At 38.3% G+C, this 27,289-nt stretch overlaps 1 protein-coding gene and 1 non-coding gene across 9 annotated transcripts in view; both read right to left on the reverse strand.

Annotated features, from left to right (window-relative positions):
• The window catches only part of CASD1 (CAS1 domain containing 1), a 96,979-nt gene extending 87,608 nt beyond the window's left edge, over window positions 1–9,371 (reverse strand). For 7 of the 8 annotated variants that reach the window (XR_008503577.2, XR_010126947.1, XR_008503579.2 and 4 more), the window contains exons 1-3: window positions 8,962–9,344; window positions 1,430–1,526; window positions 763–883 (exon numbers count right to left, since the gene is read on the reverse strand). Coding sequence is in view for 2 of the 8 variants with exons in the window: in XM_054494445.2 (XP_054350420.1) it covers window positions 763–883; window positions 1,430–1,526; window positions 8,962–9,094 (351 nt within the window). In the remaining 6 variants the exon portion in view is untranslated. Of the gene's footprint in view, window positions 1–762; window positions 884–1,429; window positions 1,527–8,961 lie in introns of all 8 variants that reach the window. The other variant, XM_054494443.2, reaches the window with a different exon arrangement.
• Window positions 9,372–26,503: 17,132 nt separating this feature from the next.
• Window positions 26,504–26,609, reverse strand: LOC129041767 (U6 spliceosomal RNA). The gene has a single exon (XR_008503920.1). It is a non-coding gene; the product is annotated as a U6 spliceosomal RNA (small nuclear RNA).
• Window positions 26,610–27,289: the final 680 nt, after the last annotated feature.

Below are 27,289 nucleotides of genomic sequence, written 5' to 3' on the forward strand. Positions count from 1 at the left end.
CAGCATGATCACCCAATGCCAGAAAGTTTGCAGAAAATTAGGCCCCAAAATATATTGCTAATTAGTATAAATTGAAAGAATTTTGCAGCATAATAATTATTAAATGTTTATGTTCTTTAACCTAATATTTGAATTTTAGAGATTCTACCCTAAGGAAATAATCTAAAAAGCAAAGTTTTCACACAAAGAAGTAATTTAAAATGTCTTTTTTAACTGCAAAATTAGATTAGAAAACTACAAAAAGCTTTAAAAAGTGGAAAATTATATAAAATTACATTATATCCACTCAATAATATGTTGCCATTAAGAAGATACTTAAGTTGATTATATAATGGTGAATAAGTGGTGAAGAAAAAAGCAAGATATAAAATTGCACATATTAAAAGATTACTAGTATTTTTTTAAAAAAAGAGATGAGCAAAAAGAAGTATGGAAAAATACTAACAGGAGAATAAGGGGTGATATTTTCTCTTTGTCTTCTTTCTAAGGAAATTTAAAAGTTTTTCCATGGTAAGAATTTATTATTTCTGAAAACTAAAAGTTTAGGTTATTACAATAAAAAGCTTGCCAATGTCTTAGCCACCACTTCTTTTTGTCATCTTCCTCATTAAAGCAAGTCATCCCTCTTTTTCCCCAACCTTTCTGAAAATCAAACTAAAATTTTTTCAGCTCCTACTCAATCTGGAGAGACACATTCCTCCTGTAACTATTCAGTTGGTTAACTTCTAAAACACTCTACAGAAGGGAATAGACAAGTTTTACCTTATTTCCTTCTTCTTTGAATTGGGGATTAATTATTTTTACAAAAGAATAAAACAATTGACGAATTCTGGAATCTCCAATAAATGCAATATGTTTATCTACAAGGCAGTTCTTTGCTTCACTGAAAGCAACAAAGAAAAATTAATTAAAACAAGTAAAATCAGCCATACTGGCATTTCAAAGCACACGGTTTTTGAAGAAAGTTGATCTAGATTGTTACACATACCATTATATTGCTTTATAAGCGGGTGGCCAGGTTTGTTTAACTTACCACTCCACGTTCTTGTAATCAGTTAACTCTCTGTAATAGCTCGATTCATTACATGTTTAAGATGTACTCTAACTGTATTAGGTGCTTTATATCTATTATCTCTTAATCCTTAGAATAACTCCATAAGATAGGTATCCAGGTGCCAGAGCAAGAGTCTTTTGCTCAAGGATTATTGCCTTAGGCCTAGTTATCACACACCTGAGATAAAGCAGATTGGCCAAAGCCCTTCCCTAAAACCTTAGTGGGCAGGGAAATCTTCATTTGCAATCAGCCCTACACTCAGTCAGCAAGTCTCTACCCCAACATAGAGAAGAAAAGTACTGTTTCACCAACCCGTCTCCACTACATATTAAGACCCATCCTGAAAAAGAAAACAACAAAATGAAGAAATGTTACCTGATTTTGTATTTATGCATCATACAACTGTGAGGTTGCCAAACTTTCTCTCCAAGAAATCTGCCACTTGAGAGAAGGTATTCACACGAATCATTGCCTAAAACAGTTAAACACAACAGTGTTGTAAATAATAGTTAAAATTTTACACATCTGCTATCGTGACCCTATATAAGTTCCTTGAAATAAAAAAGTAGAGTTTTCTCTGTTTCACTGTACCGTCCAGGTTCACATCTCCCATTTATGAGAAACATGGTAAATATTAATACATTAATATTCAAGAGGACAAGAGCCACTGACGGCTTATACTTCACCTAACTCCTAAATGATACATTCCCTGCTTTGGCAGTTCCTTCTGCTTCAGGTTTTCTTTCCGGGGATATCATCTCAACCTTAAATTAGCCTTTACATCTGAATATCACTCCTACTTATAGCTGAGAACAAAAAGTTTAAGGGAGGCCAGGCACAGTGGCTCACGCCTGTAATCCCAGCACTTTGGGAGGCCTAGGTGGGCAGATCACTCAAGGTCAAGAGTTCGAGACCAGCCTGGCCAACATGGTGAAACCCCATCTCTACTAAAAATACAAAAATTGGCTGGATGTGGTGGCACACATCTGTAGTCCCAGCTACTCGGGAGGCCAAGACATGAGAATTGCTTTAACCCGGGAGGCAGAGGTTGCAGTGAGCCAAGATCATGCCATTGCACTCCAGTCTGGGCTGTCTCATTTGAAAAAAAAAAAAGTTTAAGGGATAAAAGACAAGACTTTGGAAATGACTTCCTATTCAACTACTATAATACATAGTGCATCAGCATACCTGGAGACCTAGTTTTAAACAGAAAGTTCCGTAACTAGGAAACTCCTCAGCCCAGGTAAACTGAGACAAAGAGTCGCTCTACACTTTTGGGCACTTTACTGTACATTAGCTAAATATACATGACCAAAGGGGTTAAAAGAGAGTTTGGAGGCATTTAAGCTCAAACATGTCAAATGAATGGGGTGGGATGGGGGTGTGGGGGGGGGCAGAATGAGATGTTTAGGTTAACTATGGGGATATAATAAAATATTATTTAATTTAATCTCCAGTTCTTTATTAATAGTCAATAGCAAGTTATACTTCACATTTAGTTAAAGTCAGGCTAAGGAGTCTGGGAGGAAGAATACTGCAGAACAAAACGGATATTGAGCATTTCAGGGTAGAGATAAGGAAGACACAAAGATTTTTAAAGTAGAAGAACACATCTCTTTTCTCAATCTAGTTACTCATTATCTAGCCAAAATACAGACAAAAGGTGATACAAATGTAAGACAAGTATGCATAAATATTGAAAGTAGTGTTGTTTCCTATGTCATAAATTCTAAAGTAGAACAGGAAGGAAAAGTTAAAATGTTGCATTATCTTATTGATGGGAAACTGGTTAACGAAAGCAGGATATCAATTATTATATTTGTGTTAACTATATATGCGGCCTGAGCAGTTTTTTTTTTTTTTTGTATTTCAAAGATTTTTTAATAACCTGTCTCTAAGTAAACTACAAATAATTAGTTCTCCATTTTCCCCAATTATTAAAAACTAATTCTAGTTCTAAAAAACAAAATTAGGCTACATAAATAACTAAGGATGAGTAAAAAAAGAACTGTAGAAACACACAAGTTATTTTTCTACAAATAGCATTTCTGTAGCATTCTTTTATAACGGCCATATGGTAAAATCTTATTAAAACCTAGTAAATGTTTAAAATTAAGGTGAAAATTCCATATTTACAGCATTTCTCTTTAAATCTATTAAACCAAGTTAAAAGTTAGCAAAACATCTATTTTTAAAAAAAGTTTTAAGTTGTAAATAACTAGGTGTTAATCCTTTAAGGTTTTCTTCTTTTTCTTTTCTGTTTTCTTTCTCCCCTCCCCCTTTCTGGGGGGAGGGGGGTGTTGTTATTTGTCTTTTGTCTTTTAATTACAAGCCTAGACAGAAACACACCTTAATCAAACTTCAGTGTCTGGGATTACGCATCTATATGGGTTACCAGTATGTTTTTATAGAGATGGAAACACCATATCAGTATCTCAAAATAACCAGTCGTTTCTCCCCAGAAAACGTGTCTAAAATGCAAACAACTTTTTTTGCCTCCAGTCAATACTATTACCCACATCTTGTTTCTCAGTTGTTGAGTTGATGGAAAACAATAGCTCTAATCTGATGAACCCGTATCAAAAAAAAAAAAAAAAAAACACCATAGTAAAATGAGACTTGAAGTTGTCACTAACCCAAAGGCATTATAAACACAGTATTTTAGAGAATACTGAGCTTTCCATGGAAGAAATTCTTAATTTGCTAATGAATGCTAGTTGATGATGACTTAACATATTTCATAACGCAAAGATGTTTTTTACAAGGCTTATATCTGAAATTAATCCATATGTGTCTGTATCATATCAGCTAGGGTCCAGTCAAAAGACAGGAACTGTACCAGTTATTTTAACAGAATCTAATACAAAGGATTGCTAAGTAGACAACTGAAAAAGCAAGAAGAGAATGACTTTTTTGTATGTCAGCAAAATAATAAAAATAGTAGTAATAATAAATTACTACTACTATTATAACCTGATTAAAATAAATTAACCTGATCCAGAAAAAAACTCCATAAAATTTCATACTCTAAAACAAGTTCTCTTTTCTCAGGAAGGAAATTTTTTAAAATCAAATCACTAATGTAAACCTAGATCTTAAGATAATGTGCCACCTTTTTAATATTTACACTATATACAAATATCTGTTGACATATATTTTCCTTTCCAAATTTATCAAAGACAAAACAAAACAAAACTTCAGTTGGTATTTTCAATTGTCTAGTATAATTTTGATAGCTATTTTAACACAACTAATGTGAGATAAATGTTGCCAAGCGCTCAGATAAATCAAGCAAGAAACACACACACACACAAAGAAACTAAAGAGACAGGATTATCTACTTCAGCTATCTCCAACACTAAGATTATCTGGATGAATGGCTGTCTTCCTCTTTATTCTATTATCTTAAGTATAAGCATTCTGGTTTTTCAATCTACAATCTCAGAATTTTATGCATGATTTTTCTGTGATAGAAAAATACTTAAAAGCAAACAAACAAAAACAAACTGAAAAATAAAATGTAATAACTAAAGGAAACATCTGACGGCCCATATAAACCCCAACTTATGTTTTCCTTTGAAGAGAATATCTCTGGCACACTGCACCTAAATTTAGACTGAATCATCCTGCTAAAACTGTTTCCTACTACCAACCATTAAAATACCAGATCATGAAGTTTACAGTATAGTCCATAGAATATTTTGTTTGCCTAAGATACAGCAAGTTATACTTTAGTCTGTGCTGAAAATCACCATTAAGATTTATCGTTAGACAAGCAAGGAGTGTCTCATTACAAGTGGTATCATAAAGATCAGGATCTTTCTAACAGTCAAAGAAAGAAAAGGCTAAGAGACCCAGAGCTGCTGCTTTCTTGCTCTAATTCCTGAAGCTTTCAACTTACTTTTCTCCAGAACATCAAATATCATTTAGCACTGGCATTTAATATGCTTAGTGATAAAAAAAAAAAAAAAGAATTTGATTTCAACAAAATTAAGGCATTTGAAGTTAACTTTATCAATTTAAAAAATTAAAATTTATCCAGATTGGAACTATCCTTAAGGCTACAGATATTGGCCACTTGTCACAGAAATGACATTTTTAACCTGTAATCAAACTAATAATGGACATTTTGAGATTCATAATGTTAGAAATTGATAACATTTGGAAAAAATATAGTTAAGATGGTAATTATTTTCAAAATGTCATTCTATTATGTGAAAATAATATTAATAATTTTAAAACGCCTACTTTCTAAAATTGAGATTAGAACATGAAATTCAATTAAAGCCACAAAAGAACATAAAAGGAAATAAGGACTTTGAAATCTATTTATCCACAGTTATTTAAGGATTTCCTATTGTGTGTTAGGCTCTGATGATTTAAAGGTTTAAAGATGAGTAAGATACTCTTGGAAGCTCAACAGTTTGTGTGGGTAGACAGATACCAATTATTACAATACAACACAATAAGTATGTGTAAGTTGCTGGCAGAACTGAACTGCTAATTCCTACTGCTGTGGGGGTGACATTTGAACCAGGCCTTGAAGGAAAAACCTATACTATCTTTCAAGAGAGAAGTCACTGCAGGCAGAGAAAATCAGATAACTGTGAGATGTGTAAACGGGCAAAGCATGTTTAGATTGTGAACCTGGAATTTGGGGAAAATAAGGAAAAAACACAGGTAACAAAAAGTAGGCTCAGGTCAGATTTTGAAGCTTTACACAAACAACTTTTAGAAAATTACCTCTTGACTGGAAAAAAAAAAATAGAAAAACTCTTAGCTGGTACAATAAAATTGAATTTTTTTTTTTTTTTTTGGGATGCGATCTTGGCTCACTGCAACCTCTGCCTCCTGGGTTCAAGTGATTCTCCCTGCCTCAGCCTCCTGAGTAGCTGGGATTACAGGTGCCCGCCACCACGCCCGGCTAATTGAAGGAGAAGAGGTTTCACCATGTTGGCCAGGCTGGTCTTGAACTCCTGACCTCAGGTGATCCACCCACCTCAGCCGCCCAAAGTGCTGGGATTATAGGCGTGAGCCACTGTGCCCGGCCTGAATTACTGTTTCTAAGTTGTTTAACCCATGCTTCCCTGGAAAATGCTTTCTCCCTCTATCTTCACATTCCCCACTGTCTAAGAAGTTCTGAGAAAGACAGACTGTAACATAAGGCATGAGACAGACTAACTGGGATCTAAATCCTAGCTCAGTCACTGTGTATCCTTAGGCAATTTAATCTGTCATGCTTCATATTTAAAATGGAAATAATACTGTAATTCACTGAATCTAAGACCACTGATTATTAGACACATGATTATTTTATGTCACAGTAAGAAAAAAATGTTACCAATTAAACTTTGACATGCAATCAAAGTTTTAAAGACTCACCCTGATTACAGAGATGTTAAAAATAGTGGGGGGGGGGAGTGAAATATGGTAATTGTATCTACCTCATAGAATGGTTATAAAGACAAAATGAGTTAAAACATGTAAAACCTTTAGTAGAACAGTCCCTGACATATAAGTGCTCAATGTAAGCACACAGTATTCGCCAAGCTTTACTTTCTGTAGTGGGTAATTCTTTCCTTTACTTTCGGTAGTTTGTAAAGCAAGAGATACTGAATATGTATATCCAAACTGCATTCACTCTACCTTGCCTCAGCACACTCATACTCACACATTCAAAATCCAAATATACAGCCTAATCCCCTTCATCTAATGTAAGATCCTTTCTTATTCTAAAGTAAGATTTTCCAAGCTGTGGCCTGGGCTGCTGGAGGCCCAGGATGGCTTTGAATGCAGCCCAAATTCATAAACTTTCTTTAAACGATACGAGATTTTTTGCAATTTTTTTTTTAAGCTCATCAGCTATCATTAGTGTTAATTTTATGTGTGGCCCAAAGACAGTTCTTCCAATGGGGCCCACGGAAGCCAAAAGATTGGCCACCTCTGTCCTAAAGAGTTATAATGTGAGTCAAATGTATGATTATCTTTGTGTGAAGGGCATTGCACCTGACTCAGTTTGATACTGCCAAAGCATGAGGATGTTCCTGGTAACATGTTTATTTTTCCCAAAGTCTTCAGCTCAAATTCTTGACATTCAGTCTGGGCAAGTACACACACCAGGTGTACTGCTTCACACTCAAGGCACTGAAGTACCTATGGAAACTAATGACTTACTTTTGGAGAAGGCTTTATAAACAATCCCAGATTGCTACACTGACTCATAAGTCCCCATCTGACATTCTATTCTCCCTGCTGATGACAGATCTTGATAAGATGAAATCTATAATCTAAAAATAATAGTAGTCCAAGGTTATCAAAAGATAAAAAGCACAAAAAAAAAAAATAAAAGGAAGGGGACTAGATGTTTATCTTAGGACAACAGTACAGTAGTTATAAAATTTCTCTCTACTACCATCACATAAATTGAATTAAACTACTGTTCTTTTATACCAAATTGACATAAAATGATTAATAGTAGTTAAAGAAATATTTCCTCAAAACCACCACAAATCAATGCATCAACATTGCTAGTTTTACATGATTGTAGATAAACCAAAGCCTTGCAAGGTCGTAAGGCTGTGATCTGGAGAGAGCTGGAGAGAGGCCAAAAGGTTATAAAGAATCTACTTTTTTTAATCAATTTAGTACACTAAAAGCTGTTCACCCAGTATGGCTCTAGAGTATAATATTTTTAATTATCGGAGTTTTTAGAAATAAAGCAGCAAAACTGACCAAAATTGAAAGATCTCCTGGGATGAGAATACAGCGCAGACTGTAAAGGAAACGCACCCCGTTTATGGATATTTTGCCAAAGTAGGTGTAAAGTTAAACAGGCACAGTGCTAATTTGCACCTGTCCATTACACATTACATCTTGACTGATTAATCTCACAGTCACCAAGAGCTGTCCAGATAATGGCTTTGATAGTATTAAGAGCCAAAAATAAAAGATCCTATCATTATTAATTTCCCTCTGCCTGTCAGCCTCTCTCCCAGTGACATTTTTACAAAGGAAAAAAAACAATCAATCAACAAGGACAAGTAAATATCCCTTGATTACTGAAAGATAATTCATTCTGAAATAAGGTCATATTTCCTTTTCCCCTTTACACCAATTTCAAAACCCATGGCCAAGGCCTGCTTTCAAACTGCTTACAACTTGCTTTCAACTGCCCACCTTTACGCCTGTCAACCCATAACTTCTTTCCAAAAATCTGCTCTAGTGCCTTAACTTTGTAAAAAGTGTGCACTCCGAAGCCTTTAAATGTTTCTGTATCACAAAAGCTGGGTGGCACCTCTTCCATTTGGCCACAGGCATCTTTTGCCAGCTGTCGCCCTTTTGGCAAAGGAAAATGGGGGCGGCCCTTGCCGCTGTCCAACAGCCCAGACTGGGTGTTACAGGGCAGAGGCAAAATTAAACAAAGGCTAAAGAGCCGGACCCTTAAGAGGCAGGACCTGCGACCCCACTCCTGGCAGCGATGCCCCTTGCAGGGCGGCCTTGGGCTTCATGCGCCCCGGGCTGCCCCCAAGGACCGCCTGTCCGACTTCCTGCACGCGAGCCCCTGGTCTGGCGCGTCTCCCCGAGCCCAGACCGCTCAGGAGCCGGACCTCAGCAGCACCTTGGGCCAGGTCCAGGGTTGGCGCCCCCGACCCCAGCGCGGGCGGCTCGGGGCGCCCAGAACCACCAGCCATTGTCCTTTGGTGGCCCCCACTGGGGTCCACTCAGTTGGCCTCGGGCGCCGGCCCGCTGCTGGGGACACCTGGGGGCACGTGGGGGAACCGCCTCCCCCGCGGGCCGGGCGGGCGGGAGGCCGCGTGGGCGTGTGTTGGGCGACGGGGGCGGCCTCCAGCCGCCGCGTCGCCGCCTCCCCCACGGCCTGCCCGGGCAGGGGGGGAGGGCCCGCTCACCTCGGTAGCGGCGGGAGGCGAGGTGGCACGCTGCGAGCAGCAGCACGGCCACCAGCGCCAGCACCTTGGCGCTCCTCACGCTGAAGTAGTGGTTGATCTCCCGCTTGCCCAGGTTGTAGGCCAGAGCCGCCATCTTGGTTCCTCCATGACAACAGTGCGCGGCGGAGCGGGAAAGGGGCGCCGCACAGGGGCAGCACTGGGGCTGCCGCCGCTGCAGCCAGGCGAGGAGCGGCCGCCAGCTCCCCAGGCCGCCACCCGCGCCTCCCGCCGGGGAACCTGACCCCGCGGCCGCGGCGCCCCCGACCTCCGCCTGCCCCTCCTCGGCCGCGGCCGACTCGACGGCCTCCCCCCAGCCCCGCCGCCGCTGCTCCGCCGTGCCGGTTCCCCAGGCGCCCTGGACGCCTGTCTCCTCCCCTTCCTCCCCCTCTTTAGCCTCCTGCCTTAATAGCGGCTGCGCCTGCAAGGGGGGTCCGGATGCCCAGTGCTCCGGGGTCACCGGGTCACGCGCCCCGGCGGGCGGCGGCGGCGGCGGCTGCGGCAGAGCCATGGGGGTGTGGGGAGAGAGTACTAGGGGTACCCGCCTGGCCCGGACACGAGCCTTAGTGCTGTCTCCTAGTTTACTGGCCGTTACCTGAGCCCAGGTTGGGGCAATAGAACTACAGTTCCGGGAGAAAAGTACACATCGTCCCACTCCTTCCTTCCCCAACACTCCCTTTTCTCAGCCTTCTACTCCCAGAACCCGCCCAGCGGGATGCGAAGGACACCCTAAGGTCGATTATTGTCTGGCTATCCGTGGCCTGGCTGGTCAGTCTGGCTGCTCCTGGGTGCTGGCCAGATTGGATTGATGGATCCAGTTGAAGGTGCTGGCCGATGGATTGCTGGCATCCAACCCAGGAGTAAGACCAGTCTTAACACTTAACTCACTGCTCTGGCCAGTTTCTCTTAAACAGTTTTTTAAATGTTCTCAGTTTGCCCAGTTCTGGTGGGCGAAAGTACACCAAAGTTCCGAGTGGAAGGTACAGAAGGAGCCTAACTTAGTGTAGGTGTTGATGAGAAAAGAGTCTGACTCTTACTTGTATTTACGCAAGTTTGGCTAGGTCGATGTGCCAAAAAATTCGTTTTTTCCGAGAGGGAGTCTCACCCTGTCGCCCAAGCTGTAGTGCAGTGGCGTGATCTTCGCTCACTGCAGCTTCCCCCTCCTGGGTTCAAATGGTTGTCCTGCCTGAGCCTGCCGAGTAGCTGAGATTGCAGGCGCCCGCCACCACACCCGGCTAATTTTTGTATTTTAATAGAGACGGGGGTTTCACCATTTTGGTCAGGCTGGTCTCGAACTCCTGACCTCAAATGATTTGCCCATCTCGGCCTCCCAAAGTGCTGGGATTACAGGCATGAGCCACCACGCCCAACCAAAAAAAAATTTTTTTAATGTGCTTATGACGATCATCCCCGCTACTAACGTTGGTTAATGTTTTATGATTCTCAATAAAGCCAGCACTCCATTTCCTTAATAAAGCATTGTTATCCCTACTCTCCTCTCGCTCCCACCCCACCCCTTTTTTAAATGGTTTTTCTTGTGTTGCCTTCCAGATGGGAATGGTTATTTACATTGCTTGTCATTCTACTTGCCTTGCCTTGTTTAGAGTGAGTCATTGTTTAGTTGGGGTGTTGTCAAGTATTCTTTACAACTTTCCCATTTAGCCATTTCTGAACTTGTGCTTATAGGCCCCTCTTAAAATTATAGAATATTAGATATGAAGGGACTGTAGAGATCTTGTCTACTCATTCCCATTCTCTTCATCCAAGGACTCTTTATTATGTTTTCATCCATGGACTTTATATCTTGAAAGATTTTGTCACTTAAATGAAATCACATACATCACTGTCATGGATGTAATGCTAATAAGCAAAAAAGTTAAATAAGTGTACAAACACTTAGGCACTGTTCCCTGCAAATAGTCTTTTAATTTTGGCTGTCATTCTGATCGGAGGTTGATCACATGTTGTAAGAATTAGGTATTGTAAAAACCAGATAACTCTGCCAACAATATATGGTCTGCCAATCACATCCTAGACATTTCTATGATGTCATCAACAGCAAATTAGAATTTCTGATCAGCATGCAATAACCAGTGTTAACCCAAAGGGTTGAGTTAATGCCTGCAAAAAGTAAAGAAACTTGACATTCTATTAATTGCAATTTCCAGAAGGCTTTCTGAAATGCTGTAAATAGCTTGTGAACCTCCTTTTTCTTCTCTCAAGTTTAAGGCCAATCTCTCTACCTCTGCTCTGAATCTTTTCTTATCCTTCTTTCTTGAGGGTGTTGATTCCTCCATCAGTTATCCCCATGCAAATCATTCTTTTTCTGTGTTGTCCAGTTCTCCCTATCACCTTGCTGTTTGCCTTCCTCCAAAAAAAATTTTTTTTTTAATGAAAAACACCCATGGACTCTGTTCCTGTATGTTTACCTCATCAACTCTTTCCTCCTCTGGCAAACATCTAGAAAGAGCAGTGTTGACTCTCTGCCTTCACTGGCTCAATTAGCATTCTCTCTTCAGCCATTTCATTGTTCTTCACCAAGGCTGTGTGGTATGACTACTTGTTAAATCCAAGGGACACTTTATATTCCTTATCTTCCTGGACCATTTTGTGGCACCTGACATTGTTGACCATTCTTCCTTATTTGGTATCCATCTAAAACAGAGCGGAGACTCTGTTTTCAGCCCACTTCTTGCTGTTTTTAAGTGATCTTAGGATCACTTAGTCATTATTTAGTGGTCCCACCACTGCCATGGGATCACTTTCCTTACACACACACACACACACACACACACACACACACACCCCTGATTATGTCAGTCCATATTTATCTATCCTCATGCTGTAAGAACCATCTGCCTACTAGGATATCCTTCAGGTACCTAATATATATAATTTCCTAAACAAACTCATCACCTTCCTTCTCCTTTATCTACTTTCAACCTTTATGCCTAAGTTTTCATCATTAACCCAGCTATCCAAGCAAGTGTTTGAGTCGTCCTTGCTTCCTTCTAAATAACTCTCAACTGTGTTGCCCCCTCTCTATCCACTTGCTGTTACCTTGGTTAAGGGATGATTTCTTGCCTGCATTTCTTATCCTTTTACTCATTTTTCTCAGGTCACTCGAAAATCCAACCCTACTGCCATTCTGCCATACCTCTTACCAGACAGAACTTTCTTAAATTAAAATCTTGTAATGTCATTTCCTGCTAAAAACTAGTTAGTGGCTCCATGTTTATTTCCTTACCCCTGAGCTATCCAGAATGTTTACTAATGCTCAGCAGGTTACCTCACGCCTTAATAATATTTTAAAAAGAGAGAGACAGAAACCATCTGACAAACTCTCTCAACCTATGCAGTATTTTTATTTTTATTTTTATTTTTTGAGATGGAGTCTCACTCTGTCGCCCAAGCTAGAGTGCAGTGGTGTGATCTTGGCTCACTGCAACCTCTGCCTCCCAGGTTCAAGTGATTCCCCTGCCTGTCTCCCGAGTAGCTGGGACTACAGGTGTGCACCACCACGCCTGGCTAATTTTTGTATGTTTAGTAGAGACGGGGTTTTACCGTGCTGGCCAGGCTGGTCTCCAACTCCTGACCTTAGGTGATCCACACGGCTCGGCCTCCCAAAGTGCTGGGATTACAGGCATGAGCCACAAAGCCGGCCCTATGTATTACTTTAAAACAAACTGCTACACTTTATCTTTTCCCTTCTGATTCAAAGAAAAATTCCTCCTCCCCTCTCCCAAAACTGTCACTCTCACCTGTGTGTATGATTATGCCAATATCATTTCATTGAGAATCTGGTCTCCTAAGTTCCCCTTCCTTATTTCTACCTTTAATTTATCTCTCTTCATTGTTTGCCAAATGCATCCTATCTTCCTTAATGCACCACACAATCTCTCTTTTTTCACCACCAAACTTTTGAAGAAACAGTTTGTGGTTACTTTCCCCATTAAAAAAAATTTGTTTTTACTATTTGTCAGTTCTTTACATGAAAACTAACTTATGTCCCTACTACTTTACTTAAACCACTCTTTCAAATGAGGGCCGCATCCTAAATTACCAAATTCAACGTATTTATCTTAGTTTTATCCTTCTTGGCCGTGCAGCTTTCTTGAAATATTTGCTTTATTCAAATCTCTCCTCTTACCTTTCTCATGCATCTCCGAAGATTCCTCTTGCTTTCTCCAAGCCCCTTTTTAAGAGCGCTTTTCAGGTTTCTCATTTGCCTACTTCTCTTCTTAGCAAACCAAAATTGTAAGTTGGCCTCAACTATCACTCCTGATCCACACGTGCAGCCTGGCTTCTCATGGTCCTCTCATTTTCATATACTTCAGGGACAGTTTCAATGACTCTCATAGTACCTCAGACTCAATATGTTGGAAAACAAGTTTTATTTTCCTTCTAAACCTTGTTCATCCTTTTAATTTTCCCTTTAGTTCATTGGCACACTATCCTTCAAGTCATTTCTGCTAATCTTTGACTCATCTTCTTTCTACTCTGCCTTCTACTCATCTAAAGTATAGGGTTTTGGCCAGGCGTGCAAGCCTGTAATCCCAGCACTTTGGGAGGCCAAGATGGGTGAATCACTTGAGGTCAGGAGTTCAAGACCAGTCTGGCCAACATGGTGAAACCCCTTCTCTACTAAAAATACAAAAATTAGCCAGCCATGGTGGCCTGCACCTGTAGTCCCGGCTACTCGGGAGGCTCAGTCATGAGAATCGCTTGAACCTGGGAGGCGGAGGTTGCAGTGAGCTGAGATCATGCCACTGTACTCCAGCCTGGGTGACAGAGTGAGACTCCATCTCAAAAAACAAAAACAAAAACAAAAACAAAAACCCTTTACGCCGGGCATGCTGGCTCATGCCTGTAATCCCAGCATTTTGGGAGACCAAGGTGGGCAGAGTGCTTGAGCTCAAGAGTTCAAGACAGCCTGGGCAACATAGTGAAACGCTGTCTCTACAAAAAAGATAAAAATTAGCCAGGTGTAGTGGCGCATGCCTGTAGTCCCAGCTATTCAGAAGGCTGAGGTAGCAGGATCACCTGAGCACAGGAGGTCAAGGCTGCAGTGAGCCAAGATCACACCACTGAACTTCAGCCTGGGTGACAGAGTGAGACCCTGTCTCAGAAAAAAAACAAAAACCAAAAAACTCAACTCTTTATTAGTTACATTGTATGGTTAAAAAAAAGTATGTATGTATGTATGTGTATATATATATCATATGTATGATATATATCATGGCCACTTAAATCTGTAAGATATCAGAAAAAAGTAAAATTACCAAAACTGTTTGAAATAAGAATTTATGGACCTTGCTGTAAATTTACAGTACTTTTAGAATTACTACTGATACAAAGCCATCAACATTAGCAAGACAGTTAGAAACTAAGCACCCAAAACATGAATTAAATCTTTACTCTTTGAGAGCAAAAAAAGGTTTGTGAGCATGTATGAATGTTTCAAATTACATGTATTGTATTAGTACATTAGTAGAGCAGTATATAATTTATAACTAAATATGCAAAAGTTGGAGGAGTGCATGCTCCAATTTTTAACGAATGTGAACACACAGTCACAAAAATTGGAATAACTTATCTAATGAATCAACATATCCTATTCACTCTGCCTTTCCCAAAGCTTTTCTTTTCCTCTCCAGAATTCTCTGGTTTAGGCCCTATCCTGACCATTGCAACAGGCTCTACTGGATTCCTTGCCTCTAGTTTCTCACTTTTTCAATCTCTTTTTTTTCAATTGTGGCTAGATTTTTTTTGTCTAAGACTTATATTTGATCTTGTCATGCACCTGCTTAAAATCTTTGGTGGTTCTTTATTAGAACAAAATGAATGACAAACCTATCAACATGTTTAAGATTGTCCGTGATTTGGCCTAAATCTCCCTTTCTCTCTTAGTTCTGATTTCATCAAACCATGCTAAACTACAAGCCAGGAACATTATATATGTGGCTTTTCTCTTACTATTCCCTTAAGTTTAAATATTTCCCCCCAACCCACATCTTATATTCTACTTATTTAAAATCTTTCTCTTTAAAGACCTGCTACATTTTGCTTTTTCCATGAACTTGTGCCATACCTCCTTATGGGAATACAAATCTTTTCCTTTTTTCATTTCTTATAGCATTTTGTTTCTATATATGCCTAAGTATGCCTTCAACACAGGCACCATCCAATCAGAACAGATATCTTCATTACTTTTGCATATTGTGAGTAATTGGGAAATTATCAGTTCTGTATTTTGGCATATATCCCACTGAACCTTATGAACTATTCAGTTATTGCATGTTTTCCTTTTCCTCATCCCCCTCCCTCCAGACTTATACATTGGGGCACAGGGACTTAGTCCTTGTTATATGTAGGGAAAACATGTGAAAAACTTAGAAATTGAGAAAAAAATATGGTTGTCATCAGTGGAAAATTAGGCATTGTCCAGATTATCTGATTCTATGGGGGCTTGTGTATCTTGCCTTTATTTTACATTGCTGTAAAATAACTATAGTACATAATTATACTATATTATCTAATAATTGTAGTAATGCAAATGATTCTTGTCCATAGACATGCAAATTATCTGTCATTTGAGAGTCAGTTGACTATTGCCCTCTGGATATTGAACAGATTTCAAGTTTTACATCTATTAAGCAAATTTATTTCACAATTTCTGCTGACCTATATATGTGTGGTTCTTTGAATTTTTCTTTAAACCAGTTGTTACATCTTACTGGTTCCCTGATTAATTAATGAGCTAAATAAATAAAAGTTTCGACACATGTTCACTTTATATCTGTTTGAAAGTCATAATATTTTCTTTTAAAAATTATCTTTTAATACGAGTGTCCCACCCCCTGGGCCATGGACCGGTACCAGTCTGTGAGCTGTTAGGAACGAGGCTGCACAGCAGGAGGTGAACAGCTGGTGAAGGAGCATTACCACCTGAGCTCCGCCTCCTGTCATATCAGTGGAGGCATCAGATTCTCATAGGAGCACGAATCCTATTGTGAACTGTGCATGGAAAGATCTAGGTTGCGTGTTTCTTATGAGAATCTAACTAATACCTGGTGATCTGAGGTGAAACATTTTCATCCAGAAACCATCCGCCCTGCCCATCCGGTCCATGGAAAAATTGTCTTCCACGAAATTGGTTTCTGATGCCAAAAAAGGTTGGGGATCACTGCCTTGAATTTAGTAGATATTAATATTTCTTTTTTTTTTTTTTTTTTTTTTGAGACAGAGTCTTGCTCTGTTGCACAGGCTGGAATGCAGTGATGTGATCACAGCTCACTACAGCCTCGAACTCCTGGGCTCAAGTGATCCGCCCACCTCAGCATCCCCACTAGCTGGGATCACAGGCACAGGACACCATGCCCAGCTAATTTTTGTATTTTTTGTAGTGACAGGGTTTCATCATGTTGCCCACTCTGGTCTTGAACTCCTGGGCTCAAACGACCCTCCTGCCTCAGCCTCCCAAAGCGCTGTGATTACCCGTGTGAGCAACAGCACCTGGCATGATATTTCTTAAATACAGATTAAAGATCATTTAATGAAGAATATTGGAGGAAATGTAGACACTTTTCATTTAAAAATTTTTAAGATTATGAGGTAAAGAAATATTTTCCAAGCTAAATTTTTGTTTGCCTAGATGAGAGAACAATTTCCTCTGGAAGACTAAAAAAGACATTTTAAATTAAAAAATTATTATTTTATTTAAAATTTTTTTTTTTTTTTTAGTTTTGGCGTACTCTTTAATCACTACACATCAAACAAAGATGAAAACAAAGAGAAATCTTTGGAAAGTTTATTGATTGATTTTATTTCCTGACTCAATAATTAACACATGCTACTATGGAATATTTTTTAAAAAGAAAATATTTGGAAATTTTGGAAACAAAATCAACATAAAAAGAAAATAAAAATGACCTCTAAACATACAGTATAGAATTTTCCATGAGTGTAGGAATGTGAATGCGTGTTTTTGTGTGTGGCGTCTGTGCATTATAACAAGTTCATTTGCAGACATTTATCATCAAGTAGGAAGACAAAGGATACAAAATATCTACACTGTAAATGTCTTTTAAAATACATCATACAGAGTTTGAAAATGTAACTTAATAAGTAAATACTATATGATTTTTTTGTAGTACAATACTGTCATATCCTAAACCACCCACTAATGTAGATACAAGTATTATGAATACTTCACAGCTGGCAAAACTGGATAAATAACTTCTACAATGTCACACAACTATTTGGTGGGAGACTTTCTGCAAAGATGGTTTCCTTAATAACTATGCTATTGTTTATCTTGAATAAAGTTGTATAACTTGAACACTTTGCAGTTGGCAAAACTGGATAAATAACTTCTACAATGTCACACAACTATTTGCTGGGAGACTTTCTGCAAAGATAGCTTCTTTAATAACTATGCTATTGTTTATCTTTATTTATTTATTTATTTATTTTTATTTTTATTTTTATTTATTTTTTTTATTATTATTATACTTCAGGTTTTATGGTACATGTGCGCAATGTGCAGGTTAGTTACATATGTATACATGTGCCATGCTGGTGCGCTGCACCCACTAACTCGTCATCTAGCATTAGGTATATCTCCCAATGCTATCCCTCCCCCCTCCCCCCACCCCACAACAGTCCCCGAAGTGTGATGTTCCCCTTCCTGTGTCCATGTGCTCTCATTGTTCAATTCCCACCTATGAGTGAGAATATGCGGTGTTTGGTTTTTTGTTCTTGCGATAGTTTACTGAGAATGATGATTTCCAGTTTCATCCATGTCCCTACAAAGGACATGAACTCATCATTTTTTATGGCTGCATAGTATTCCATGGTGTATATGTGCCACATTTTCTTAATCCAGTCTATCATTGTTGGACATTTGGGTTGGTTCCAAGTCTTTGCTATTGTGAATAATGCCGCAATAAACATACATGTGCATGTGTCTTTATAGCAGCATGATTTATAATCCTTTGGGTATATACCCAGTAATGGGATGGCTGGGTCAAATGGAATTTCTAGTTCTAGATCCCTGAGGAATCGCCACACTGACTTCAACAAGGGTTGAACTAGTTTACAGTCCCACCAACAGTGTAAAAGTGTTCCTATTTCTCCACATCCTCTCCAGCACCTGTTGTTTCCTGACTTTTTAATGATTGCCATTCTAACTGATGTGAGATGGTGTCTCATTGTGGTTTTGATTTGCATTTCTCTGATGGCCAGTGATGGTGAGCATTTTTTCATGTGTTTTTTGGCTGCATAAATGTCTTCTTTTGAGAAGTGTCTGTTCATGTCCTTTGCCCACTTTTTGATGGGGTTGTTTGTTTTTTTCTTGTAAATTTGTTGGAGTTCATTGTAGATTCTGGATATTAGCCCTTTGTCAGATGAGTAGGTTGCAAAAATGTTCTCCCATTTTGTAGGTTGCCTGTTCACTCTGATGGTAGTTTCCTTTGTTGTGCAGAAGCTCTTGAGTTTCATTAGATCCCATTTGTCAATGTTGGCTTTTGTTGCCATTGCTTTTGGTGTTTTAGACATGAAATCCTTGCCCATGCCTATGTCCTGAATGGTAATGCCTAGATTTTCTTCTAGGGTTTTTATGGTTTTAGGTCTAACATTTAAGTCTTTAATCCATCTTGAATTGATTTTTGTATAAGGTGTAAGGAAAGGTTCCAGTTTCAGCTTTCTCCATATGGCTAGCCAGTTTTCCCAGCACCATTTATTAAATAGGGAATCCTTTCCCCATTTCTTGTTTTTCTCAGGTTTGTCAAAGATCACATAGTTGTAGATATGTGGCATTATTTCTGATGGCTCTGTTCTGTTCCATTGATCTATATCTCTGTTTTGGTACCAGTACCATGCTGTTTTGATTACTGTAGCCTTGTAGTATAGTTTGAAGTCAGGTAGTGTGATGCCTCCAGCTTTGTTCTTTTGGCTTAGGATTGACTTGGCGATGCGGGCTCTTTTTTGGTTCCATATGAACTTTGAAGTAGTTTTTTCCAATTCTGTGAAGAAAGTCATTGGTAGCTTGATGGGGATGGCATTGAATCTGTAAATTACCTTGGGCAGTATGGCCATTTTCACAATATTGATTCTTCCTACCCATGAGCATGGAATGTTCTTCCATTTGTTTGTATCCTCTTTTATTTCCTTGAGCAGTGGTTTGTAGTTCTCCTTGAAGAGGTCCTTTGCATCCCTTGTAAGTTGGATTCCTAGGTATTTTATTCTCTTTGAAGCAATTGTGAATGGGAGTTCACTCATAATTCGGCTCTCTGTTTGTCTGTTATTGGTGTATAAGAATGCTTGTGATTTTTGTACATTGATTTTGTATCCTGAGACTTTGCTGAAGTTGCTTATCAGCTTAAGGAAAAATGTTTTAAATTCAGCAGGTATATGTTCAGTTTTGTTACGTAGATATATTGTATGATGCTGAGGTTTGGGCTTTGATTGAACTCATCACCCAAATAGTAAACATAGTAACCAATGGGTAGTTTTTCCATCCTTCACCTGGCTTTTGGAGTCCCCAGTGTCTATTGTTCCCATGGTTATGTCCATGTATACCCACTGTTTAGCTCCCACTTATAAGTGAGAACATGTAGTATTTGGTTTTCTGTTTCATTTAGTATATTGGCCTCTAGTTGCACCCATGTTGTTGCAAAGGACATTATTTTGTTCTTTCTCATGGCTGTGTAGTATTTCATGGTATATATGTATCACATTTTCATTATTCATCCACCATTGATGGGCATCTATGTTGATTCCATGTCTTTGAATAGTGCTGTGATAAATATGTGAGTGCAGGTGTCTTTTTGGTAGAATGATTTACTTTCCTTTGGGTATATACCCAGTAATGGAATCAGTGAGTTGAATGATAATTCTATTTTTAGTTCTTTGAGAAATCTCAGAACTGCTTTCCACAGGGGCTGGACTAATTTGCAATCCCACTAACAGTACTTGCATGTTCCCTTTTCTCTGCAACCTCACCAGTATCTGTTATTTTTTTACTTTTTAGTAGTAGCCATTTTGACTGGTGTGAGATGATATCTCATTGTGGTTTTGATTTGCATTTCTCTGATAATTAGTAATGTTAAGCATATTTTATAGGTTTGTTGGCTGCTTTTATGTCTTTTGAGAAGTGTCTATTTATGTTCTTTGCCCACTCTTTAGTGGGTTTTTTTTTCTTGTTTATTTGTTTAAGTTCCTTATAGATTCTTGATATTAGTCCTTTGTCAGATGCATAGTTTGCAAATATTTTCTCCCATTCTGTAGGTTGCTGGTTTACTCTGTTGCTACTTTCTTTTGCTGTGCAGAAGCTCTTTAATTAGGTACCACTTAATTTTTGTTTTTGTTGCATTTGCTTTTAAGGACTTAGTCATAAATTATTTGCCTAGGTCAATGTCCAGAAGAGTATTTTCTAGGTTTTCTTCTAGGATTTCTATAGGCTGAGGACTTACATTTAAGTCTTCAATCCATCTTGAGCTAATTTTTGTATATGGTGAGAAGTAGGGTTTGAGTTTAATTCTTCTGCATATGGTTAGCAAGTTTCCCCAGCAACATTTATTGTATATGGTGTTCCTTCCCTATAGTTTATTTTCATTTACTTTGTTGAAGATCAGTAGGTTGTACATGTGCAGCTTTATTTCTGACTTCTCTATTCTGTTCCATTTGCCTAGGTGTCTGGTTTTGTACCAGTACCATGCCGTTTTGGTTATTACAGCCTTGTGGTATAGCTTGAAGTTGGGTAATGAGATGCCTCTGGCTTTGTTCTTTTTGCTTAGAATTGCTTTGGCTATTCAGGCTTTTTTTTTTTTTTTTGGTTTCATATGAATTTTAGAGTAGTTTTTTCTAATTCTGTGAAGAATGACATCGGTAATTTGATAGGAATTGCATTGAATCCAGTGATTGCTTTGGGCAGTATGGACATTTTAGCAATATTCGTTCTTCTAATCATGAGCATGAAATGTTTTTCCATTTGTTTGTATTATCTATTATTTCTTTCAGCATGTTTTGTAGTTCTCATTGTAGAGTTCTTTCACCTCCTTGGTTAGATGTATTCCTAGGTATTTTATTCTTTTTGTGGCTATTGCAAATGGAATTGTGTTCTTAATTTGGTTCTCAGTTTGAATGTTATTGGTATATAGAAATGCTACTGATTTTTTGTGCATGATTTTGTATCCTGAAACTTTAATGAAGTCATTTATCGGTTCAGGAGTTTTTTGGTAGAATCATTAGTGTTTTCTAGGTATAGAATCATACCATCAGAAAAAAGAGATAACTCCCTCTTTTCCTATTTGGATTTCTTGAAAAAGACTTATTTTTGGCACAATGAATTTTAACAGCAGCCTTTAGATCCTTCAATCAAGTTGAGTATCCCCTACCAAAATAAAACAAAAATAAAACCCAAATATCCAATTTGTATTTATTAGTTACTTAAAAACTGATACAAGAGAATAAACATAAATAAATCCTAAAGTATTACTCAATTATTTTGTTTGTAGTTTTTTCATTCTGGAAGTTTTCACAGTGAAAAAAATGATATAGAAATCGTCTCCATAATCATTTGGAAGTTGTATAAAGTAAAAGTTTTATACATGGTATAATAGTCTTCAATATAATTAACACATCCCAAATTCACCCCAAATTCACACATGTCCTATTTGTCTTCAGATTGGAAGCACTTGAGATTCAACCTTAGGTCTCTGGTTCTTTCTGTTTAAATTCTCTTCCTATATCAAATATGTTCTGTTTTTCCCACCTTTTTAGCTTCTCTCCTATCTCGTTTCCTTCTGCTACCATTTGTAGTGTTTACCAAATATTTGTATTTCCGAGAAAACTCTTCACTCCTTACCTTGGTGGCTTCATTGGTTTTAATAGCTTGGGCAAAGGTGGAAGCAGAGGAAATGAGGGAAAAGTGGACAGATTGGATTTTAGAAGTAAAATTGACATAACTTGCTAATGGATTGCATGTGATGGATTAGAGAGAGGGAGAATCAAAGGTGATTTCTTTTTCTGGCTTAAACAGTGGCTTCAGAGACTACTTACTAACAGGGGAAAGACTGCAGTAGGAACAACCTTAGGAATGATTATCAGAATATTTCTTCAGTTAATTCTTATTTACATTATATAGTATGTTTAAAAGTTAAAACCCAGAAAATACAATACATATTAAATTTTCATATATGAAACTCTGCCCTACCCCACCACTCTTAATACTTTTTTCCCTGGACAGAAATACAAAAAGTACATCTCCAACTCCATTCCCAAGTTGCATTTTTTTCAAATGAAATCAACAGTTTTCACCAATGAGTTTTAAAAAAATTGAGTGAGTGGGGATGGAATGGTAGTGTAACAATTGAATTTTGCCTTGGGTCTTTCTAAAAAACTAAGACCAATTTTCCTTTCTGTAGAATAGTTAGTTTAAATTAGCTAAAATTCAGTTCACTGGTTTTTCAAAGGCATGGAAGGGGTCCCTTAGGGATGGTAAATATGAATATCTCCTGTTGTTTCTAAAATAAAGGGTGTTAACCATTGATCAGGTCAAAGAGGGGCAGTTGGAAGTGGAGAAGAAAACTAAATGACCTGCCTGGTTGCAAAGCCTCATGGCGCAAATGGTACTGACATTTTCATTAAGCAGGTTAAGAAAAAAAATAGAGGTTAATTAACTTAGTGGTGTTTCCGCTGAAATGACCAACACTGCCCTAGGTCTAAGGTAAGTTTAATGCTGTTAGCAGCATTTTGGCCTTCCACTTTACATTGTATCACCTTTGAATGCATGTAAACAAATTAGGATAGCTTTTTGTGTATGGCTGTGTAGCTCACAGGGATGTATGAAAATGTATTAGGTAATGTCTGTAAAGCACTTTAAATGATTTATTCTTTATCCAATTTTTCTTAAGGGATACTTTGTCTCTCACACTTCTAATTGCTATCTAGCTAGATGATAAAGAGCAATTTTCAACTAAACACTTAGTGGGTTGTAGCAGATGACTCATGGATCTTTTACTCTATGCACACAGAACATATACTTACATTTCCCATCGTGAAATTTTGTATTTTCTAACTAGTATATTTTTTGTTGACATTTAGATATCATTTTAAGTTTGGAGAAATGGCAGGTATAACTTTGTGGTCATTAGAAAAAAGGTTTTACTACTGTGTTAGAAAAAAGGTAGAATAATGTGGTAAAAAGAGTGTAGGTTTTGAAAGAAGAACATTTGGGATTTGACATTTGGCTCTACCATTTACTAGCTAAATAATGTGGGAAATCATTTTACCCGTTGAACTTCAACTTTCTGTAAAATGAAGATAATCACATTTATCACTCAAAGTTGCTTTTGTGACTCAATGAGTAATGTATAGTTCTTGACATCTAGGTGATGCTCAATAAAAAATTCTTTCCTCCTTCAAACTTCATTGTCACTGGTAAATGTACAAGCAGTCCCTGTTAAATCTGTTCTCTTCCTGGCTATACCTAAAAGTAAACACATGTGTCAGAGACCAGATATTTAATTAACAGAAAATAGCCAAGTCAAATTCAGATACATTCCCTTAGATAATTAAATAATCCTTGGTTAAGCCTGTTTAAAAAAAAAAAAACACTATGACATTGAAGTTTCCTCCTTTTTGCCAAGCTACCTTTTTGCCTTATTTCCAAGTTTTAAATACTTTTATTTAACAGCCTCTTTTTGTGATCATAAATAAACTCTGGAGATTATTCTTGATCACTCACATATAAAGCTAGTTTCATATTTTGTCATGATAGTTCACATAGTTCACATAGCAAGAGGTATTAACTAACTGTATATACTTCCTTGAACATTCAGTATTGAGCAACTACAGAGGCCAAATAATTAAATTCTGTCAGTTAATTTCATTAGGGAATATAGGATTCAATTCTTTAAAAGCCTGTTATTTTTTTCTTCTATCCCAAGACTACAAAACCAAGCCCCCAAAATTCTATCCACCAAGATTACACTGTCATTACTAACAGATTCTGGTGAATTTCTTTCTACTTGAAGTCTCCAAATACTCTTGAGGTCCCTGGCTGGCTAGTAAGTGATATTGCTCATCACTTGTGAGGCTTTAACCATAAACCAGGTTGATTTTTTTTTTCGAGTGGGAGTGGGAAGTGAAATTTGTAGTCATTGTTTTCACATCTTGCTCCTTAATGATGAGCTTTCCATATTTGATTAAATGTCATTTTGATACGGACAGGAGGTGGGGAAATACTGAGTAGAAGATGGCGGTTCCCTGGCAAAAGCTCCACCCTCAAGCCTGGAAACTGCCACCCTAAATGAGAATAGTTATTGCTGTTTTCCTGCCCGAACGTTGCTTTTTCCAAACCACCCTGGCCCACCATGCCCCCATCCTGTGTACCCATAAAAACCCCAAACTCCTCTGGCAGAGGAGCAGAGCAGCACAGCAGAGAAGGAGAGAAGAAAAGAAGCATCTGAGTATCAAAGGGGCAGCTGGACGGTCAGAGGAGTTTGGCTGGGGATGGCCAAACTCCAGGGGAAGATTATCTTCCCACTCCATCCCCTTTCCAGCTCCCTATCCCACTGAGAGCCACCTCCATCAATCAATAAAACCTCTGCATTCACCATCATTCAAGTCTGTGTGACCTGTCTTCCTGGATGCCGGGACAAGGACCCAGGTACCAAGAGAGCAGGTTATAAAAAGCTGTTGCCCCAACTCTCCACTGAGGTGGTTAACACTTAGCTGTCCATGGATGGCAACTGCTAAAACAGCATTAATTGTAACACATGCCTAGATGCTACCATGGGGCTGGAGCCCAAAAACGCTCGCCCAGGCCCCGACACCCGCTTGCCTGCATGCTCCCACTCTTGCATGGGGTTTGTGTGGTGGCTGAGTAAATGAGCCACATCCATGTCACCTGAGAAGGGGTTCAAAGAACTCTCCCATCTCAGTTTATTCTCAAATGTGACTCCAGGGTGGGCTTTGTATGATGAGGTCAAAATTGAAGACAGTAAAATTGTTGAGGTGCAATACGTAATTTTTTTTTTCTTTTTTTGAGACCGAGTTTCACTCTTTTTGCCCAGGCTGGAGTGCAATGGCATGATCTCGGCTCACTGCAACCTCCACCTCCTGGGTTCAAGTGATTCTACTGCCTCAGCCTCCCAAGTAGCTGGGATTACAGACATGCACCACCATGCCTGGCTAATTTTGTATTTTTAGTAGAGAAGGGGTTTCACCATGTTGGCCAGGCTGGTCTCGAATTCCTGACCTCTGGTGATCCGGCCACCTCAGCCTCCCAAAGTGCTGGGATTACAGTCATGAACCACCGCACCCAGCTGCAATACATAATTTTTTAATAAGAATTTGATCAGTGTTTTTCATATAAGTAAAATAATACTATGAACAGTGAGAGCACAGACAAATATCCAGGGCCTTCCAATTTATTCTGTAATGTGTACAGTCTCAGAAATAAATGTGTGAGTAATATTTTGTTTATAAAATTTATCCTTTAGATGAGTCCATGTCCTTTGCAGGCACATGGATGAAGCTGGAAACCACCATTCTCAGCCAACTATCACAAGAACAGAAAACCAAACACTGCACGTTCTCACTCATGAGTGGAAGTTGAACAATGAGAACGCATGACATAGGGAGGGGAACATCACACACTGGGGCCCATCGTGGGGTGGGGGGCTAGGGGAGGGGTAACATTAGGAGAAATACCTAATGTAGGTGATGTGTTGATGGGTGCAGCAAACCACCATGGCACGTGTATACCTATGTAACAAAACTGCACATTCCGCACATGTACCTCAGAACATAAAGTATAACAAAAAAATTTTTAAAAATAAAATGTATCCTTTAATTTGACTACTCCTTTGATCAATTCTTACAATAGTGTTGAACTAAGAAAAAAAGTCAAGAAAACAATTATTTGGTACATCTCTACTTTTATAAAACAAAAGAAAAAAGCTTCATGATTTTCTAGGGGTCTTATGGGAAATTTCAAAGATAGTTTTATGTGTGAAGAAAATCCTCTAATTTTTATTTTTCCGAATCTAGGATGTGATTGTGGGAAAGCAAAATCAAGAGTTATTGGAGCACTTTAGATCACATATTAATATAGGGTCAGATGTGCCTGAGAAACAATAAATTTAATATCTGTTGATCAAAATGACAATACAATATTTTAAATAAGAATATGATGACACAAAAGAAAGGAGTCTTAGCTTTTCAGCAAATGAAGAACTTTAAGTTTTTGCTACTTAATAATCAAGGGCTTGAAAAAATGACCGTAAAACACAGAAAACTGTTTTGATGGGATATGGAATTTCTGCTATGTTGTCAGGCCAGATAGAATGTAAAGGCATAAACTTTTACTACCCTTTGTTAAGAGCAGACCAAACAGTTTGAGATACATTGTTATTTTAGTACATAGAAAACTAAATTCTAGTTTTACATTAATATGGTCGTTAGCAGGAAAGGATTTATTAGCTCCTTGCTCTATTTTTTTTTAATGGAACACATCATGATTTTGTGTGTCATCCTTGTGCAGAGGCCATGCTAACCTTCTTGTATCATTCCAATGTTAGTGTACGTGCTGTCTAACTGAACACCCTGCCCTATTTCTGTTGTATTTTTTTGAGACAGGGTCTCACCCAGGCTGGAGTGCAGTGGGATGCTTATGGTTGACTGCAGCCTCCATCTCCTGGCCTGTCCTATTTAAAAAACAATCTTACAAATAAACTAGTCAAAATTGAGGGAACGTTGCCAACATTTGAGTATATTTTATTGTTTATTTTTAAACTCATTATTTGCAGTGAGGCAAATAAATTGTTTTCTACTTACAACTTTCTACATCTATTCAAGATTTGTTTTACACAATTGGTTTTCGCATTCTAGAAGAACCAAACCTTTTAGTTTAAGACAGAAAATATTTCCATTACCTCGCATTCATAGTCACACTTTTCTGCTACTATTGCTTTAGTAATAGTCTTTGATTATTTGTATAAATTCTAACTTTCAGTCAAAGTAGCTGATTTCTATTTCATAGAGAAAACTAGAAGGGGATATACAAGTATCTATTATACGCAGTTTAGCAAATTAACGAAACTAATGAAATCACCTCCTAGAGTCACCCACATCCATTTTTCACTCCTTTAAATCAGAGTAAACACAATCATTAGTAAAGTAAACACAGTCATTAACATGAACAACAGATATATCCACTAAAAGAAACAAAGTGTATATATTCAAAATATGTTGGGTGACCAAATTTTAGTATTCTATTTCCCTT

This window comes from Pongo pygmaeus, chromosome 6 (genome assembly GCF_028885625.2).
Source record: "Pongo pygmaeus isolate AG05252 chromosome 6, NHGRI_mPonPyg2-v2.0_pri, whole genome shotgun sequence".
In the NCBI taxonomy this organism is placed as follows: domain Eukaryota; kingdom Metazoa; phylum Chordata; class Mammalia; order Primates; family Hominidae; genus Pongo; species Pongo pygmaeus.